Source organism: Callionymus lyra, chromosome 1 (assembly GCF_982586985.1).
Source record: "Callionymus lyra chromosome 1, fCalLyr1.hap1.1, whole genome shotgun sequence".
Lineage (NCBI taxonomy): Eukaryota > Metazoa > Chordata > Actinopteri > Syngnathiformes > Callionymidae > Callionymus > Callionymus lyra.
Window position 1 is genome coordinate 32278557 of NC_141818.1, and position 20929 is coordinate 32299485.

General features: G+C 45.2%; 1 protein-coding gene across 1 annotated transcript in view; it reads left to right on the forward strand.

Moving 5' to 3' along the window:
• LOC148089055 (glutamate receptor ionotropic, NMDA 2A-like) overlaps positions 1 to 20929 on the forward strand; it is a 77598-nt gene that overhangs the window by 13057 nt on the left and 43612 nt on the right. Inside the window, exons 3-4 of the mRNA XM_087802520.1 lie at positions 7059 to 7283; positions 8123 to 8281. Of these exons, the coding sequence (XP_087658646.1) occupies positions 7059 to 7283; positions 8123 to 8281 (384 nt within the window). The remainder of the gene's footprint in view (positions 1 to 7058; positions 7284 to 8122; positions 8282 to 20929) is intronic.

Genomic DNA, 20929 nt, shown 5'->3' on the forward strand with positions numbered 1-20929 from the left:
GTAATGGGTCTTTGTGGGTGAAGGTGATATGTACTTGATGGTCCTCAGGACACATGTCCTCATATCCTTAGACGACACACAAGATGTTAGCATCTTAGCTTACGTGCATAGACTGGTGTTATCATCTTAGGTAAAGATGACTGACAAAGTGTTAGCATCTTAGCTAAAGAGGACAGACAAGGTGTTAGCATCTTAGCTAAAGAGGACAGACGAGGTGTTAGCATCTTAGCTAAAGAGGACAGACGAGGTGTTAGCATCTCAGCTAAAGAGGAAAGACGAGGTGTTAGCATCTTAGCTAAAGAGGACAGACGAGGTGTTAGCATCTCAGCTAAAGAGGAAAGGCGAGGTGTTAGCGTCTTAGCTAAAGAGGACAGACGAGATGTAAGCATCTTAGCTAAAGAGGACAGACGAGGTGTTAGCATCTCAGCTAAAGAGGAAAGACGAGGTGTTAGCGTCTTAGCTAAAGAGGACAGACGAGGTGTTAGCATCTTAGCTAAAGAGGACAGACGAGGTGTTAGCATCTTAGCTAAAGAGGACAGACGAGGTGTTAGCATCTTAGCTAAAGATGACAGACGAGGTGTTAGCATCTTAGCTAAAGAGGACAGATGAGATGTAAGCATTTTCGCTAAAGAGGACAGACAAGGTGTTTGCATCTCAGCTAAAGTGGACAGAGGAGATGTAAGCATTTTCGCTAACATGGACGGACTGCGTGTTAGCGTCCAAGCCTATACAGACAGACAAGGTGTTGCATGTTGGCTAACGTGGACAGACCAGCAGCAGCACAATCCTGTCCTGCAGTTGTCATGGTTTCACTTTCACATGATTGAAGTTGTGAACTCTGTGTTTTGGTCCGTGACAGAGCCAGGATCGGCAGTGGACCGTGAACTTCTCCAGAAAGTGAAATGCCGTGTCATCTTTGTTTAGACTCCAACTCTTGATGGTGCGTCCGCTGTCGGATCAGGAACACAAACACTTGGTTTCACACTTCTGGTGTGCACCGGCTGATCCTCGCTCCCCCGGAAACATCCAGCTCCAGTGAGCAGGAAAGGTCACGGCACGATGAAATCATCGTCCTCAATTCAGGAGCGTCCAGTCACTGATCATCCATCTGATCCGAGGTTACTGCTGAAGTGAAAATTCCACATCCCCGCTCGTGCCTCACATGAACCTGTTTGGTGAAGCAGAAGTGAAGTCGCCTTCCATCGTTCTCTGCTCCACTTCTGCTGCAGCGAAGCTCAGAATCCCCTTATTAATCCCACAACGATGGAGCATCAAGAGGAGCGAAGCTCTCAATTAGTTCCAAGTTAATTACCGCGAACTGGGACTAGACAGGAAACTTTGGATGTACTGTGAACGAGGAGACTCCAGATGATGTTCACAGGACCTGCAGACGTTGGTTCGAGCAGATCGGGTTCAGTTGAGCGAACGTCTCTGGAGTGATTTGAGGTTAAACTCGTCTTGACGTTTTACCATCAGGTCATGGATTTATAAGGTTCTGACGACTCGTGTCCTGACTAGATGGGCCACTGGTGACTGACGTGAGGACCAGTCAGATGTTCGCTGATGATACGGTTTTACATGAAAGAGATACACACTCCAGTGCTCACGCAACTGATTGTGTGCGTGTGCGTGTGTGTGTGTGTGTGGTCTGAGCTTGAAAACATGATCCAACAGCAGCACGAGAGCTTTAATGACAAACTTGTGTTTCTATCATCTGTGACAGGAAGTAGGTCGAGCTCAAGATGAGAGGCTTGACAAAAACATTATGACCACCTGTTCAAGTCGAAATGAAAGGATAAAAGGAGAGAGTGCAGAGACGCAAGAGTCAAGAAGCATCGACAAAGAAACAAACCGCCTGACGTAGACACACTCACACAAAAACACAACTGCATAAAGACACACAAACGTACACAAAGACAGATATAAAAGAAACACAAAAACACTCCTCTTACACACACAGACAAACAGAAATAGCTAACACTTTCAAATAGACACCCATGTACACAGACACACACTCGCACATAGACACATAGAGAGACACACAAACACACACTCACACATAGACGCAGAGAGAGACCCACACAAACACTCACACATAAACACATAGAGAGACACACACTCACACATAGACACAGAGAGAGACACACAAACACTCACACATAAACACATAGAGAGACACACACTCACACATAGACACAGAGAGAGACACACGAACACTCACACATAAACACATAGAGAGACACACAAACACACTCACACATAGACACAGAGAGAGACACAAACAAACACACACAGACACAGAGAGAGACACAAACAAACACATACAGACACAAAGAGAGACACAAACAAAGACACATAGACGCGAAGAGAGACACAAACAAACACAGATAGACACAGAGAGACAGACACAAACACACATAGACACAGAGAGACACAAACACACATAGACACAAAGAGAGACACAAACAAACACACATAGACACAGAGAGACATACAAACAAACACACATAGACACAGAGAGAGAGAGAGACACACAAACACACATAGACACAGAGAGAGAGACACAAACACTCACATATAGACACAACATATCCACATAGACACAGAGACACACACACAAATACTCACACGTAGACACAGAGACACACACAAACACTCACACATAGACACAGAGAGAAACACAAACACACATAGACAGAGAGACAGACACAAACACACATAGACACAGAGACACACACAAACACACATAGACACAAAGAGACAGACACAAACACACATAGACACATATAGACAGACACAAACACACATAGACACAAAGAGATTCACACACAAACACACATAGACACAGAGAGACACACACACAAACACACATAGACACAGAAAGACACACACACAAACACTCACACACATAGACACAGAGAGACACACAAACACTCACACATAGACACAGAGAGACACACAAACACTCACACATAGACACAGAGACACAAACACTCACACATAGACACAGAGAGACACACACACAAACACACACACATTAATCACTGACTCGTCACGTGTTGGACTCGTTGCGACTCGTGAAGAGGCCAAAGTTTTTCCCTGCAGCAAATGAAATCAGTGAATATTTCGAACAACCCAAATGCCAAATCTAGCAGACAGGCGGAACATTCAGCGACTCTCTCAGCCACGAGTCCGGGATTTGAGAATTCACGCTCCTGGTTAGCTGGGACGCGACCCCCGGAGAAAGAAATCTGGTCCCTTCGGTCGGTTGCCGCTGACACTAATTGTGAGGGACAGGAGTGTAGCGGTGTGTGATTTGGTGGCGTATGCTAAGTGCTGCCGGAGCTGCGGGCTACTCTGTGAGCACCGGGGCAGAGACAACGAGCCGGCCAGTTCTGGCTCCGCTAACCGGCGCGATTACACCGGCGACACCGATCACACGATGATCCCGACAGGATTAGCTTGAGGTCCGAGGTAGAGGCGGACACGCCGCGGTGTCAGGATCGTGACGGGGTGGGTTCTGTCGTCCGGGACCGACGGACCGAGATATCGGACTCAACGTAGCGTTGGCGTCACGCTTCCCGCGCCCTCATTCGACCACACACTCGAGTTCCAAAAGGTTGGGAAGTTCCTCTGGGCCTCGACACCAGAGTGGACCTCTCCACCTCGCTGGTTCTGGTTGGTTTTCACCGGCCCTCATGAGGCCTTTGATCAGTTTGAAAGTATCAATTTTATTTTGTATTAATTTCAATAGCAGTTTCTAAATGTATGTTTTAGGACGTCTCTTGTTGTTACTGTTACTAATGTTACTGTTACTACATGGTTATTGTTACTATTTAATGGCCCCCAAAAAATATTAAACTGATTATAGAAAAACACTAGAAAGACCTGCTTATATGATATTTTATTTTTAAATCATCCAAAATAATTTTTTTTGCATATTTAACCAGACCTTCCTTAGAATTTTTTAGATTTTTTTTACGTTTTCTTTAAGTACACAAAATGACCCGAAATGAGGTCAAAAAACTAAAATACATTTTTTTGTATTTTTTCCATCTTGAATATATCATCGATAACTTATAAATTCCTCAGTAGTGGGTGATTCAGTTTTTAACCTATTTTTTGTGATACTTTATTTACGCAAAATAACATGTCTCGACTTTATTTTTCCAGTTTTCCATAGTCAAGCCAGGTACATGTTATCACCTACACAAGGAAATATTTACACTAAAATGGCACACCCCGTGCCAAGGGTTTTTTATGGATGGGTGAATTAAAAACACTATTCTTCCAACACAACCGACTGTAGATGACAAATTATCTCCATGTTCTTCTTTGTGATCAGAAATGTGTGTTCAAATACTATTGTATTGATACTTTTTTGCATCCAATAATAAATGAGTATCTTTATGAATCTCGTCTACAAATATCTCTGAGGATTTTAAATTTTGGTCGTAGTATCTAGAAAATCATCTTTTTCCAAACACTGTTTTTTTTATGAAGATTCTCGAAGCTCAGAAAACTGGCCTTGTGGGTAAATGAGTGATATGCAGTGAAGCTTAAATCCAGCCTCACCTCATAATCCTGGAAGAATCCAGGATTTCAGAAAGATCTTTGATAAAGTGTCGCCTGCAACCTTCAGGTCGACCTCCTGTAACTTATTCCCCTTTCCTCGCTTCACTCTTTTGGTAGTCGTGATGGATATAACTGAGCTATACATCGTTGTTTGTCCAAACATTCATGGTCAACAGTTGAAGTCAAATAGTCTTAAGATGTCTCAAGGCAGTGTATTTTACAATTTCCAAATATACTAACTTTCACTGGTAGTGGGTCATAGTTCAATGTTAGAATTTGGGTTTTATTCATGAATTTTGTAACCGTATTCCTTCAGCATCTCATCCCTGACCCAAAGGTTCTACGAACATATCGATGCAAAACAAAACAAGTCTAGTTCCTCCCTCCAGTATGAATCATTTCTGTTATCTTTCCATTCTTTTTAATTCGACAAGTTTTATGTTTTTTCGTTTTTCTGCGAAGCTGTCAATTATGTTTTTTGTCTTGACAAAACCTTACATAAGAATGACATTGTCTACGGTCCTCATGGGTAAGTGTAGGTAGAATGGGTTCAATTCTCTTCGTCAACAGGGAGGTGAACAATTTATCAACAATTCTAAAGTATTTTATTATAAAGGATTTCACTCATTTTAAACTTTATTTGCAAATTCAAGTCATTCTTTATGTTAACTTTTTGTTTTGTCCATTATTGACCTTTGAGAGACGTATCAGTGATAAAGAGCCTCTTGGTCGTCCTCTATTTGAGGCTGCGTTTCGTAAAGGTTTAACCCTTTTGTTTTCTTAGGGTCAAGGTGACCCAAAAGGCCCGAAAATAAATGTCATTGTTTTATCCCTTGTATTGCTTTTGGGTCGAGGTGAACAACCTCTTATATTTATGTCCAAATGTAGTATTTATGAAGGACAAACCAGTCGTTCACCTTGACCCAGAGAAAACAGAAATAGGGTCTGAGGGTCAAGATGAAGAAACAAATGTGTTCGAAGTATCCCTTGTGTTGTCTCTGGGTCGGCTTCCACCCCTGCATATGTGTTTAAGGAAGCCAGGGAGGTCGGGTCACCTTGACCCAGAGATAACACAAGGGTTAAGAATTCAATCTTAGAGACATCTAAAGAAATTGTGTTCATTAATTGTTGGAAAGAAGCAAATGTGCAGTCAATGAACAAATGATATACTTCCAGATCTGCCCGTTTTGAAAAGCATTGTCCATCAATGATGGAGGAAATAAAGTTATGCTATGAGGGAAATAATTACAATATTTAAAAGAGAATAAGACAAAAAGAAACCCAAACCAAAAATTGAAAATTCTAAAACTAAAGAAAGAAAAAGACCAAATAAACACACTTAAGATACAAAAAAAATGTATTCCAGCGACCAAACTATGAAGCAGGCAGAAGACATTAGCCTTTGACCCAGAGGCCCCGAAAACAAATGTGTTTGAGATATCCCTTGTGTTTTCTCTGGATCAAGGTGGACGACCTCCCTGGCTTCCATAAATACATTCGCAGGGGTCAAGGTCGTTCACTTTGACCCAGAGACAACACAAGGGATACCACAAACACATTAGTTTTCGGATAACGCCAGGATATTTAAAAAGCGTCTCTCTTTTGGCCTTTGCCGTCAAATACCGGCCATTTGTATCCACATGTTCTGGCGTCCTGGAGACCAGCAAATCTTAGGTTTAACAAACCACAGCTATTTTTTTGGGGGGTCACACTGCCAACACTTCAGCCGTTGCTCTTCACATAAAGATGTTTCTGCTTTTGCCCGAAGAATAATTTGACTAAATCTAATCTACCTCCCACACATACGCTAGCTTAAGGATCCACCGCAATATTTGAAACACAAACAAATTAGCTCGTCTATTCATGGCCTCTCAGCAAAATCCAATCAAATGTGGAAACATTAATCGTAATTAATTCATCATTTTAATTAAGGGTGCGCAATTTACATTTGCAACGGAACGCTCTGAGAATCAGTTGAATTGCCAAAGTTTTTGGTCACTAAGGCCAGTGTACGTCAGGCCAGGGGCCGACGACAGGACTTAATAAAGCAACAAACCACAATCTCTAAACTGCAGGACAAACACAAAACAGACCAAGGCAAAATACCTCCCATGAAATATTAAAAAATACACCAAAGGGAAACATTATTGCCATAATAAACTAAACTACTCTGGCAATAAACAAACTTTACAACAAAAATTGTTCCAAAGAGGAGGAAGACAAAAGCTATAAACAAAACTACTCTAGTTGAGAAACAAAAAAGTTACTAGAACGAAGAGGCTATAACTTAAACTTCAGACTGGCATCCTGTCCAGGGTGTCCCCCGCCTAAGACACTGGGATAGGCTCCAGCAAGAGGTAGTTCGTAGTAGTTCCTAAAAATCAAATGCCAGAAATAATGCAAATGAATGATGTCGGCGTTCAAACATGTCTGCTGTTGGCAGCGCTAACGTAGCTCAAGCGTAACTTGTGACTTGTTTGCAGGGAGCGATGGGGGCCGTGGCCTGGATGTTGCTGCTGCTGTCCCAGGTCTCCGTTACCGTTGACTGTCAGAAACCCCCAGGACTCAGTGTGGGGGTGATCATGGGTCAGACCCGAATGATCACTGACCAGGAGCTCCAGACTGCTCGTCGTCCTGAAGACGCTGTGGACGTCAACGTGGTGATGCTGAGAATCAACCAGACCGACCCCAAGTCTGTGATCACACAGGTGAGCCTCTATCGACCCGCCTCACAAGTCCAAGTCTTTGTGACATGTCTAACGATGTTTGTCTCTGTGTCCTGCTCAAGTTTAACATGCCTTACAAGTCCTAGTCATTGTGTCCCTTCTAACAAGTCCTAGTCTCTTTCACACGCCCCACAAGTCCTAGCCTCTGTGTCCCTTCTCACATGTCCTAGTCTCTTTTACATGACTCTCAAGTTGTATGTCCGTGTCCCTTCTCAAAAGTCCAAGTCTCTTAAACATGCCTCACAAGTCCTGGTCTCTTTAACATGCCTCACAAGTCATAGTCTCTTTGTCTCACTTCACATGTCCTGGTCTCTTTTACATGACTCTCAAGTCGTAGTGTCCATGTTTCTTCACACAAGTCATAGTCTCATTTACATGCCTTGCAAGTCGTAGTGTCCGTGTCCCTTCTCACAAGTCCTAGTCTCTTAAAACATGCCCCACAAGTCATAGTCTCTGTGTCTCACTTCACATGTCCTGGTCTCTTTTACATGACTCTCAAGTCGAAGTGTCTGTGTCCCTACTCAAAAGTCCTAGTCTCTTGAACATGCCTCACAAGTCCTGGTCTCTTTAAGATGCCTTACAAGTCCTAGTCTCCATGTCCCTCTTCAGAAGTCCAAGCCTCTTCAACATACCTGAAAAATCCTTGTCTCTGTGTCCCTCCCCACAAGTCCTGGTCTTATTTACATGCCTCACAGGTCCTAGTCTCTGTGTCCCTGCTCGAGGTTCCTGGTCACGGTGCGGCTCCACACGAGTCCTGGTCTCTCTGACCTATCGCCTCAAAGTGGTTTCACTCGTCAGCTTCCTCTCGCTTGTGTCTTCAGGTGTGTGAGCTTTTGTCTCGCACTCGTCTCCACGGCCTCGTCTTTGCCGACGGCACCGATCAGGAAGCCATCGCTCAGATCCTGGACTTCCTGTCGGTGCAGACCCAGCTGCCGGTGCTCGGCGTGCACGGAGGCTCGTCCATGATCATGGCCGACAAGGTGAGTGACCGCCGCTCGCTTGGATTACCGACTATAATCTTTCACAGCGGAGACGGAACAATCATCCGAATTAATGAGACCAACCTCTTGACATTTAGAAGGGATGTGAGACGCACACAGACACACAACATTACACACACACATTACACACAGTGGTTTCTTGTGTCTGTGTCTTGAATATGTTTTTTTTTTAATCAGGGTTGATCATAAATTGATGTGTTTGTGATTGAAATGATTTCAATGTGCCTTTTATGAGACATTCTGGGTCAGAACCAGAAGTGGAGCTGCTGCTGATGCTCGGTGTAAATCAGCTGATAGTTGGACCCTGAATGTTGGGTCAGAACCAGACTGGATGGGCCCACACAGCCCACTCTGCTCACCAGCGTTACATAATCCACCTACAAGTGGACGCGGGAAGATTTATTTTTACTTCCCCGGAGATGTTGGCTCCATGCAGGTGCCTCTCGGAACTAGAACCGTGACTGGATCGGGTCACACGGCCCTGTGATCCAATCAGACGGCAGGAGCCTGGTGTGCCCTTCTGCTCCATTAATATGTGTGTATTTTCAAACGATGGCTCCTGATAGGCCAGTGAGGTATCTGATGGACAACAGCTGGTTCGTCCGGTTCCCCGCACCGTCTCTGATGTGTTTGAAAACGACTTCCTGTCTGCATGTCTCTTGATGGTCTGTGCTCATCGACCCTCCGGTCAACTGGTCAGTGATCACTGCACTGTAGCGCTGCGGCGTAATTGATCGCGGGTCGATCAATAACGCAAACGTTAGCGAGGATTAACGGTCGGCCATTTTGTCCATTGATTGGTGAACGTGTGTGAGGAGAGACAGAAACGTTTTGTGATCTTACTAAGTGAACGATGGAGTGAGTGTGTAACCCGGCAACATTAAAGAAAACGTCCGAGGAGTCTCCAGACTCTCCAGACTCGGCCTTTGTTTCACTCTGGTTTTAATCCTGCTGCTAATCCACATTCATTACTGGATTAACGACAGATAGTCCCGCAGATTGAGGCTCTTTGTCGTGCTTCGAAAGAGTAGCGTTGTCGAGTAAAAACTCTCGTGATGTCGTCGGTGGAGAACTAGAAGCTGCCAACACGATAAGAACTCTGGAACAAAAGAGGACGTGAGGTGGGCGGCGGCGGCGGCGAGAACCTGGCGGAGAATCTGTGCTGAGCTGCCAAACAGCTTCCCTGTCAGCGTTGTCACATCCACAGTCAGGACGCTTCTCTCTTGTCAGCCCCGTCATGTGAAGAAGAGACGGAGCGTCTTTGTCGGGGGAAGCGACGGATTCTCAAACTGAACTTGTTAAGAGATTTACTTCTCCCGGGAGATTAAAACAATTTCCATCCACTTTTGACTCCAGAATCTGGTTCCCTGAGCGAGTCCAACTTTAGTGGACTCAGTTGAAGGAAAGGTGAAGACGAACAATAACCTGACCTCAAAGGACATGTAGGACTAATTGAACATGAAGGCGGAGGACTAGATGAGCCTTTGGACGGAGGACTCTATGAACGTGGAGTTGTAGGACTCTGTTTAAGTGTTACCAACAATAACCTCAGAGCGAATGACTTGTAGGACTCAGTGAACATGAAGGCACAGGACTCAGTGAGTACTAGGGCTGTAGACTCTATGAATGTGAAGTTGTGGGACCCTGTGAAAGTGTTACCAAATAAGAAAATAAGAAGACTTGTAGGATTCTGTCAATGTGGGGGTGTAGGACTCTGAACTCACTGATGTAGGACTTGAGTGGGAGGACTCAGGCTTGTAGGACTAAAGGAACATGAGGGCGTAGGACTCTTTCATTGAAGATGTGTAGGACTCTGCTAGCAAACAGGAACCAGAGAGAGGAGGACTTGGAACTGGAGTGTGGAGGACTCAGTCGGCTTACATTAATGTGAAAGTGGAGGACTCGGCTGACGACTCGACGACACTCGAGAGAGAAGCGGTTCATCTGGAATCTTGTTCTCTGTCGTCGCAGTGGGAGCTAGAAGATGTTACTGGCTTCACGTTCTCGTTCTGACTTGCTGACTCGGCCTCTGCCAGTCGGACTCGGGGCCCAGGGGGGCCGAGGAGGGTCTCGGCGTCGAGCGCATGAAGAGGAGCACGCTGAAATGGAAAGTTGTGAATTAAACATGCGTGTTCTTTCTGCTTTGCTGTGCCGTGGCGGCGGATGCTGCTGCTCTCTCCGTATCTGTGTGTGCCGTCCCGGGACGTCCCACATCAGCGTGGGCCGCTGCCCGGGTTCCTCTTCCGTGTCCAGTTAATAATGTAGACCTGCTCCCTCACCTGCTGTCACCAGGGAAGGAACATGGAACCGTCCTTCACTTAGCGTCGTCGCCTGCGCTCCAGGGACGCCGCTGTCGCTCCTCTGACTCCATTACTTTGGTGATACCTTTCTAAGTCGCCATGACGATCAGGTCTGGCGCTGTTCGTAAGAAAGAAATCTAAATCTGAATGGACTGATCCTACCCGTGACACCAATAAGTTCCTGCAGGTTTCAGACCAGCTGTGTCTTTTCTTTTGTTAAAAGCAGATTTATTTTCATATTTTCTAAAATGTCATTTCAATAAGCTGCTTTCTGACTGTCACTCACATCCACAAATGCAACAAACCTGCATCAGCGCTTGTCATTTACTGGTTTCTCCCTCAATAGTAAAATAAGCAAAAGAGAACATTTGTTTATTAAGGTATAGAATGTGCAGCTGGTCCAGATCTATGTCCCACACCCCGCTCTATCTCAGGGCCCCCATCACACCGACTCCTACGCAGTAGTGGGCAGATTAAAGATGAACGATTTTGCCCAGAAGGATTTTTGCCAGAAAGTCAGTCACACTTTCTTGATGTCGTAAAAAATGGATTATCTTAGAGTGATGACTCTACAGCCGTGTTACACAACAGTTACACAACAGTTGAGGGGGTCAGGTGGTAGTTAAGGAGGTCAGGTGGTAATTCAGGGGGTCAGGTAATGGTTAAGGGGGTCAGGTGGTAGTTGAAGGGGTCAGATAAATATTGAGGGGGTCAGATAACAGTTGAGGGTTCAGGTAACAATTAAGGGGGTCAGATAACAGTTGAGGGGTTAGATAACTGATGAGGGGGTCAGATAACAGTTGAGGGTTCAGGTAACAGTTAAGGGGGTCAGATAACAGTTGAGGGGGTCAGTTAACAGTTGAGGGGGTCAGGTGGTAGTTGAGGGGGTCATATAACTCTTGAGGAGGTCAGATGGTAGTTAAGAAGGTCAGGTGGTAATTCAGGGGGTCAGGTAACAGTTGAGGGGTCAGGTGGTAGTTGAAGGGGTCAGATAACAATTGAGGGGGTCAGATAACAGTTGAGGGGTTCAGATAACGGTTGAGTGCGTCAGGTAGCAGTTGAGGGGGTCAGATAATGGTTGAGGGGGTCAGATAACAGTTGAGGGGGTCAGATAACAGTTGAGGGGTCAGATAACAGTTGAGGGGGTCAGGTGGTAGTTAAGGAGGTCAGATGGTGATTCAGGGGGTCAGGTAATGGTTGAGGGGGTCAGGTGGTAGTTGAAGGGGTCAGATAAGAAATGAGGGGGTCAGATAACGGTTGAGGGGGTCAGATAACAGTTGAGGGGGTCATATAACCGTTGAGGGGTCAGATAACAGTTGAGGGGGTCAGGTAGTAGTTAGGGAGGTCAGATGGTGATTCAGGGGGTCAGGTAACAGTTAAGGGGGTCAGATAAAAGTTGAGGGGGTCAGATAACATTTGAGGGGGTCATATAACCGTTGAGGGGTCAGATAACAGTTGAGGGGGTCAGGTAGTAGTTAGGGAGGTCAGATGGTGATTCAGGGGGTCAGGTAACAGTTAAGGGGGTCAGATAAAAGTTGAGGGGGTCAGATAACATTTGAGGGGTCAGATAACAGTTGAGGGGGTCAGATAACAGTTGAGGGGTCAGATAACAGTTGAGGGGGTCATGTGGTAGTTAAGGAGGTCAGATGGTGATTCAGGGGGTCAGGTAATGGTTGAGGGGGTCAGGTGGTAGTTGAGGGGTCAGATAAAAATTGAGGGGGTCAGATAACAGTTGAGGGGGTCAGATAACGGTTGAGGGGGTCAGATAACGGTTGAGGGGGTCAGATAACAGTTGAGGGTTCAGATAACAGTTGAGGGGGACAGATAACCGTTGAGGGGTCAGATAACAGTTGAGGGGGTCAGATAACAGTTGAGGGGGTCAGGTAGTAGTTAGGGAGGTCAGATGGTGATTCAGGGGGTCAGGTAACAGTTGAGGGGGTCAGGTAAATGTTCAGGGGGTCATGCAACGGTTGAGGGGGTCAGGTAACAGTTAAGGGGGTCAGATAACAGTTGAGAGGGTCAGGTCGTAGTTGAGGGGGTCAGATAACTCTTGAGGAGGTCAGATGGTAGTTAAGGAGGTCAGGTGGTAATTCAGGGGGTCAGGTAACACTTGAGGGGGTCAGGTGGTAGTTGAAGGGGTCAGATAACAATTGAGGGGACAGATAACAGTTGAGGGGGTCAGATAACAGTTGAGGGGTCAGGTAACAGTTGAGGGGGTCAGATAACAGTTGAGGGGGTCAGGTGGTAGTTAAGGAGGTCAGATAACAATTGAGGGGACGATAACAGTTGAGGGGGTCAGATAACAGTTGAGGGGTCAGATAACAGTTGAGGGGGTCAGATAACAGTTTAGGGGGTCAGGTGGTAGTTAAGGAGGTCAGATCGTGATTCAGGGGGTCAGGTAACAGTTGAGGGGTCAGGTAATGGTTGAGGGGGTCAGGTAACAGTTAAGGGGGTCAGATTACAGTTGAGGGCATTAGGTAACGGTTGAGGGGGTCAGGTGGTAGTTGAGGGGGTCAGATAACTGTTGAGGAGGTCAGGTGGTAGTTAAGGAGGTCAGGTGGTAATTCAGGGGATCAGGTAACAGTTGAGGGGGTCAGGTAACAGTTGAGGGGGTCAGGTAACAGTTAAGGGGGTCAGGTAACAGTTGAGGGGGTCAGGTAACAGTTGAGGGCGTAGGTAACGGTTGAGGGGGTCAGGTGGTAGTTAAGGAGGTCAGGTGGTAATTCAGGGGATCAGGTTACAGTTGAGGGCGTCAGGTAACAGTTGAGGGGGTCAGATAACAGATAAGGGGGTCAGATAACAGTTGAGGGGGTCAATTAACAGTTGAGGGCGTTAGGTAACGGTTGAGGGGGTCAGGTAACAGTTGAGGGGGTCAGGTAGTAGTTAGGGAGGTCAGATGGTGATTCAGGGGGTCAGGTAACAGTTGAGGGGGTCAGGTAAATGTTCAGGGGGTCATGCAACGGTTGAGGGGGTCAGGTAACAGTTAAGGTCATCATCTTTAAACGATTGAGAAACATTTGACAACTCTCTGGCCTAGTCATCCTCCCTGACTATTGTGTCCTCTGTCAGTGGTCATAATGTTTCTGGTTGAGTGAAGCAGAGACCAGCAGACGGTCAGAACCCATGGGGTCGCTGTGAGGCGCTGCTGGTTTGATCCTGCAAATCCACCCGGAGGTGAGCGATAGAAGTTTGTTTCTGCGTCTGACCTGAAAGTTACGGCTGCGGCGTCTCCTGTCAGACACGCTCAGAGTCTCTGTCAGGACGCCGCAGCAGACGACAGCTGAAAGATTGATGCGCGACAACGTGGTGGGACCAGAAACTGACCACTGCTGAGGACAGGGTCACAACTCCTCTGGATCTGAGGTCCTGAGGTGGAGACAGGAGTCTCGTGACATGTTCACAGCTTCACTCCTGGAGATTCGATGTTGAGGCTGACGTGAGAGCACGACTGGACCGAGCTGTTCCGCCTGACTGGACCTTTAGAGGACGTTCAAGTTCTGGGGCGGACCCTCACCAGAGCAGCCGGCAGTCGCCTGTCTCTGTGGAGGACGACGTTCGCTCTGGGCCAGACTCTCGTGGTCTCTTTTGGAACTTTCAGTCTCTTGTCCTGAGCCTGCTGGTTCTGGTCCAGCCCGTTCTGAAGACACACGAAACAACTGACTTTTGATTGGTCAGCTGAGATGCAACACCAGGTGATCAGACGTCCAGCTGACCCCTGATGAGGTGTCTGATCAAGGTCCGGGCTGGACCAGGACGACGTCAGACTTCACTCTGCTGCCAAAAACTGAGCCCTGCATGGTTAGCAGATCACTATTTGGCAGTGAAAACCAACAGGAAATGAAAAGAGTGACTTTTTTTTCAACTGCTGAGTCAGCATTCCTTACTCCGCTTTAATCTATCAACTTTATTCATCAGGAACCTTTTTACACACACACACAAATGCATTCATACACTCACATTTAATCACACAAACCCTTACACACACATGTTTATCAACACACACACACTCACTCTTTCTCACAGTCACACACAAATCTCATGCACACACACTTTGTCTTTCACAAACTCACAAACAACCAAACATATACACACACACAGAAACATACATACACACAAACCCAAAACAGTTACTCAATCTCTCTTTCACACACACAAACACACACACTTACTCTCTCTTTCACATACTCACACACACACACTCCCTCACACAGAAACAAAACACACAGACACATGCATGCACACACGCACACAAATACAAATGCAAACACACACACACTCTTTCTCACAGTCACACACAAACCTCATGCACACACACTTTCTCTTTCACAAACTCACAAACAATCACACAAACACACATACATACACACAAACCCAAAACAGTTACTCAATCTCTCTCTCACACAAACACACACACTCACTCTCCCACAGTCACACACAAGCCACACATACATGCACACACACTTACTCTCTCTTTCACATACTCACACACACTCCCTCACACAGAAACAAAACACACCCACACATGCATGCACACACGCACAAAAACACAAATGCAAACACACACACACTCTTTCTATCTCTCTCACACAAACACACACACATTCTCTCTCTCTCTCTCTCTAGCACACACACACTCGCATGGACACAAGGTTTATTCAATCACACTATAATCACCATAACACATTCATTCTAGGACACACACCTGTACGAAGACACTTTGTTGTGAAGGCTCTGTGCTGGTGAGCTTCATTCCTCTGGTGCTGCTTTTCATTAACGGTGCAGGAACGTGCCAGTGATCAGCTGGATCTGATAATTGCTTCACAGTTACTGGAGCGACAATAAATCCGCACGCCTCCTCTTTAAATGTTAATGTGAGCTGCCGATGGACCACGCCGACCTCTGACCTTTTAATAGGCAATCAGCGGCCAGCAAGGCTGAGCGAAGGTGTTCCCCTCCATCTCCGCCCCGAAGAAGAGAAGAAGTGTCTTCATCTCCTCTTCGAGGAAGCAGTCTCAAACGTGTGAGAAGATCGTGGACGTCAAAACTTCTTGTTAGAAAACAAGTCTGGTGATGTTCCGTGAGCGGCCTGCAGGGGTCAGTAGTAGAGATGAGACTCAGTATTTGAATCAGTCTGTCACGGTTTTCTGTCTCACGTGTCGTTTCTGTGCTTGTTTATGTCTTTTTGTTTGGGTTTTCTGTGTACGTGTAAGTGTGTGGTTTTGTGTGTTTTTTTGTGTCAGTGTTCGATGTGTTGTTTTTGTGAGTGTGTGTGAATGAGTCTTTGTTTAAGCACGTGTTTTTTTGTGTGTGTGCTTTTCTGTGTGCGTGTCAGTGTGTGGTTTTGTGTATTTTTGTGTATTTGTTCAATGTGTGCTAGTTTAGGTGTGTTTATGCTTTTTTGTGTGTGAGAATGTGTCTTTGTTTAAGCATGTGTTTGTTTGGGTTTTTGTGTGCATATGTGATTTTGAGTCTTTATTTTTGTGTAATCTATGTGTGGTTATTTATGTTTGTTTCTTTGGGTTTTGTTTGTGTATTTGTGTGGTTTTGTGTGTATCTTTGGTTGTTGTTTGTTTGTTGTTCTATGTGTGAATGTTTATATTTTTGTGTGTGTGAATGTGTATGATAATAAATCTTAGCCCTTTTGCGTCAATCTAGCCAATCACAGAAGTCACCTCGCAATATTAACCAATCAGAAGCAACAAAATGCGGCTCTGTCTTTCATTACAGCATCACATACAACATGTGTGATCGTAGCTTAACAACATTTTAATACAAATACAGCGCTGACATCATAATTCTGTCAAGCTAACCGTCACTTGGTATTCGTCACTCTTGAGCCAAATTTAAATCTGGAGAGTTCTCGCTAAACTTTACGGAAACTTCCCCTCAGTAGGAGGAAATTAACGTTCGGCTTTCAAAATAAGAGCATTGAATCAGCTGCGTCTTCCTTGTAATCCTTTATCACTACGGTCGTACTCTATACTGTTTGAGTCCACGTTTCACCCAAGACCATACGTGTGCATGTGTGTGTGAGGAATGTTACTTTACTATTTGTTACTGGGTCTTGGGGTCCTGTGTGTGTGTTTGACTGTGTATTGCATGCATGAGATTGTATGTATGTGTGAAGGCAGCAAAGTAAATACTGTAGGTGTGCACTGGTGTGTGTGAATACAGTTTAGTGTGTGTGATGTGTTTGTCTGTGAATCAACGGTGTGACGTCGTCGTAGCTGTAGTACGTCCAGCGTTGGACAATCACTGTTCAGAGACTAGTCGGTCCCCTTGACTCACTGGCTGGACATTTTTAGACAAAGACCTCTGGTCAGTTCTAGTCACTTGTTGACCTCTGCTGAGTTCTGGTCCTCTTTGTGTTGAGCTTCGGGTCTGCGGGGGTTCCACGCCGCCTCCAACGAAAACAGCTGATAGCGACGTTTTGGTGGCGACTGCGGCGAGCTCGTCCATCGCGGATCTGACGCCGCCCGGGACTTCGACCCTGTCCAGTCCGGCATGACGCTGAGCAGCAGTGGCACTTGTGGCTTCGGAATGTTCTGCCTTTTTTTTCACTCTCAGTAGCAGATCGCCCGGGCGCTCCCAGAGGGGTCTGACCTTCTCCGCCCCCCCCACCACCACCCTGCGCCCCTCCACTGCCGGCTCTCGTCCCCTAATTAGAAGTGAAATAATCCATAGTGTCGTCTGCATTCCTATAGGACAAACTCTTTTGGCTTTTTTTTAAATACCAGCCGAACGCAGGTTTGGTTGAGCGAGCTGCAGGGAACGCCCTTATCTCAGGAACCTTCTGCTGCAGCAGATAACACACGTCGGATCTCTGAACCACAGGAGCGCTGGAAACTCATTTCAGAGTCAGACCTGGTCCTGGTCCTGATCCTCGGCAGGTGTTTGTCATGTACTTCTGTTTATGGTTCAGCACCTCTACATCTGACATCACTTCCTGTCCCTGTGTTTAAGTAACCTGTATTGTACCAGTTAAACCCGGTCAGCGTCTGGAGCGACTGACCTCTGGCTCAGACTTTTCCGTGGTGACGTCAGGCTCCCCTGGTCTGACCGGAGGTCCAGGACATGAAGTATTTACAGACACTCTTTTATGTATGACTCTTCAGATGTCTTATGTCGACTAGATTCTGGAGATGATTCATATTTAAACGGCATGTTTCGGAGACGGCCGGCTCCCTACGAGGAATCCCATTGTTGCTGCATCGGAGAACAAACGTCTTTGTCTCCCTGACTGTTTGTTTGTTCATCACTTTGCGAGAGAGAGATAAACTCAACCTGTCTTTCGGTTTCTCTGTAACTCTGCCCAGCACCATTGTGTGTGTGTGTGTGTGCGCACGTGTGTGTTAATGTGTGTGTGAGTCAGAGCAATACGAAGGTCGTGTGTGTTTCAGATAAGCCGCTAATTCCTTGGTCACCTCTCACACACTCCCCCTGCTGTCCGCTCTCCTTCTTCTTCCCTCTGTTGTTATTCCACTTTGCATCCTTTTTTCGCCGTCACCTCCCGACAACCTCCTCTTCGGTCCCAGCACTCCTCCGTCCTCTCACGCCCCAGTTGGGCTGCACAAAAGCGAGTGTGTGAGTGTGTGTGTGTGTGTGTGAGCGAGTGTGTGTGTGTCACTACAACAGCTCAATAGTCTTCTTTAATCCTGCCCCACAAACAGCTATTTTAGGATCTTATAAACCTTCAGAAAGAAGCTGGAAGGGAAAAGCTTGTGACTCTTTTGTGTAGTGACTTTGTGTGTGTGTGTGTGTTTTGTGTGTCAGCTCTGACCTGACAGCACGGTGTCTTAAGGTTACAGATGTTTGTTGTTGTTTCACGGCCTTTGCTCTCTTCCCCGTGAGGATCGGAGGACCCGGCGGACATCCTCCTGGGTGGATGTCCCGGGTTAGACCTGCAGGGTTTTTATGTGTCTGTGCTTAATGTTGGTTGGATGTGAGTCATCGGCGGAGATGTGAGAGAAGACTCGTCTGCGAAAGTGTCTCCAGAGTTCCGGGGCAGGTTTGTTCCAAAAAAACGGACTCGTGTCCTGCCTATGATTCCTCCTCACAGTCCCTCATCAGCTCTTCCTAGTCTCCCCTCGAGAGACGCTGCCGTTGTTTCGTGTGAATCTCAGCCAGACTCCAGTCTTGGAGGGAGTCGAGTCCTCTCAGAAGGAAGCAGCGTTGGCACAAACATGGAGGCCGACGATCGGGAACCTTCAGGAGGAGGCAGGTGGTCATGATGTTAGAGCCTTCGGAAGTTTCGCTTCACCTGTGATCATGACTTACACTCGAAGTTCAGCACAATCCAAAGTTCTACTTAGTTTGGTGAACATTCCGGCATCGACCCGCATCTCAGATACACAGTCAGGACTGGAAGTCTGGTACCGGTCTCGGGTCTTCAATCACTGTAATTGACACCAGAACAAAAGCGAGGTCGTCTCCAGAGTCCAGGCTCTTGTTAGTCCAAGTTTTACCTTCAAGTGTATAACGAGCTCACGGCCTTGACGAACATCTCACACCATCCATCAGGTCCACATGTCCACGTATGGACCTCAGGGAGCAGAACTCTTGAACCACTCAACACCAGTGACACAACCACACGTGTAGCACACTAATAAACACTTGTAACACTAACAAGAATTTGTTTGTTGGTGTGTTACAAGATTTGTTAGTATTACAAGTGTTTGTTTAGTGTGTTGCAATTGTGGTTGTCAAACTCGTAACACACTAACAAACTCTTGTTGTTGTAATACACAAACAAACTATTCTGACACGCAAAGTCTTGTAACACACTACCAAACTCTTGAAACACACTACCAAACACTTCAAACACACTACCAAACACTTGTAACACACTACCAAACACTTGAAACACACTACCAAACACTTGAAACACACTAACAAACACTTGAAACACACTACCAAACACTTGTAACACACTAACAAACACTTGAAACACACTACCAAACTCTTGTAACACACTAACAAACACTTGAAACACACTACCAAACACTTGAAACACACTAACAAACACTTGAAACACACTACCAAACACTTGTAACACACTAACAAACACTTGAAACACACTACCAAACACTTGAAAACTCTAACAAACTCTTGAAACACACTAACAAATACTTGAAAACGCTAACAAACTCTTGTAACACACTAACAAACACACTACCAACCAGTTGAAAACTCTAACAAACTCTTGAAACACACTACCAAATACTTGTAACACACTAACACACACTTGTAACACACTACCAAACACTTGAAACACACTAACAAATACTTGTAACACATTTGAAACACTTGAAAACTCTAACAAACTCTTGAAACACACTAACAAATACTTGTAACACACTACCAAACACTTGAAACACACTAACAAACTCTTGTAACACACTAACAAACACTTCAAACACACTACCAAACACTTCAAACACACTACCAAACACTTGAAACACACTACCAAACACTTGTAACACACTAACAAACACTTGAAACACACTACCAAACACTTGAAAACTCTAACAAACTCTTGAAACACACTAACAAATACTTGTAACACACTAACAAACACTTGAAACACACTACCAAATACTTGTAACACACTAACACACACTTGTAACACACTACCAAACACTTGAAACACACTAACAAATACTTGTAACACATTTGAAACACTTGAAAACTCTAACAAACTCTTGAAACACACTAACAAATACTTGTAACACACTACCAAACACTTGAAACACACTAATATACACTTTTAACACACTAACAACACATTTAACAAATGTATTAATACACAAACAAGCACCTGTTGTTGTAACACACTAACACGCCCTTCTAAGAAACTAACAAACTCTTCTAACACACTAAACACTTGTATCCCATTGACATTCTTGTGGAACACATTAAGAAGCCCTTTTAACACATTAACAAATACTCATTAGGCACAAAAAAAACTATTATAACACACTATCAAACCCCTTTGACCACCACACACACCACCAAACCAATAACACAATAACAAACACTGCCAAACAAGCCCAAATATGTTACACATTTTCTTTCTTCCTCGTTATTGGCTGTCCTTACTTCATATTGACTCTGTTAACTCATAATTGACTCTCTTAACTTATTATTGACTCTCTTAACTTATTATTGACTATTTTACCTCGCTATTGACTCTTTTAACTCATTATTGACTCTTTTAAATCATTATTGACTCTCTCAACTAATTATTGACTCTCTTAACTCATTATTGACTCTTTTACCTCGTTATTGACTCTCTTAACTAATTATTGACTCTCTTAACTCATTATTG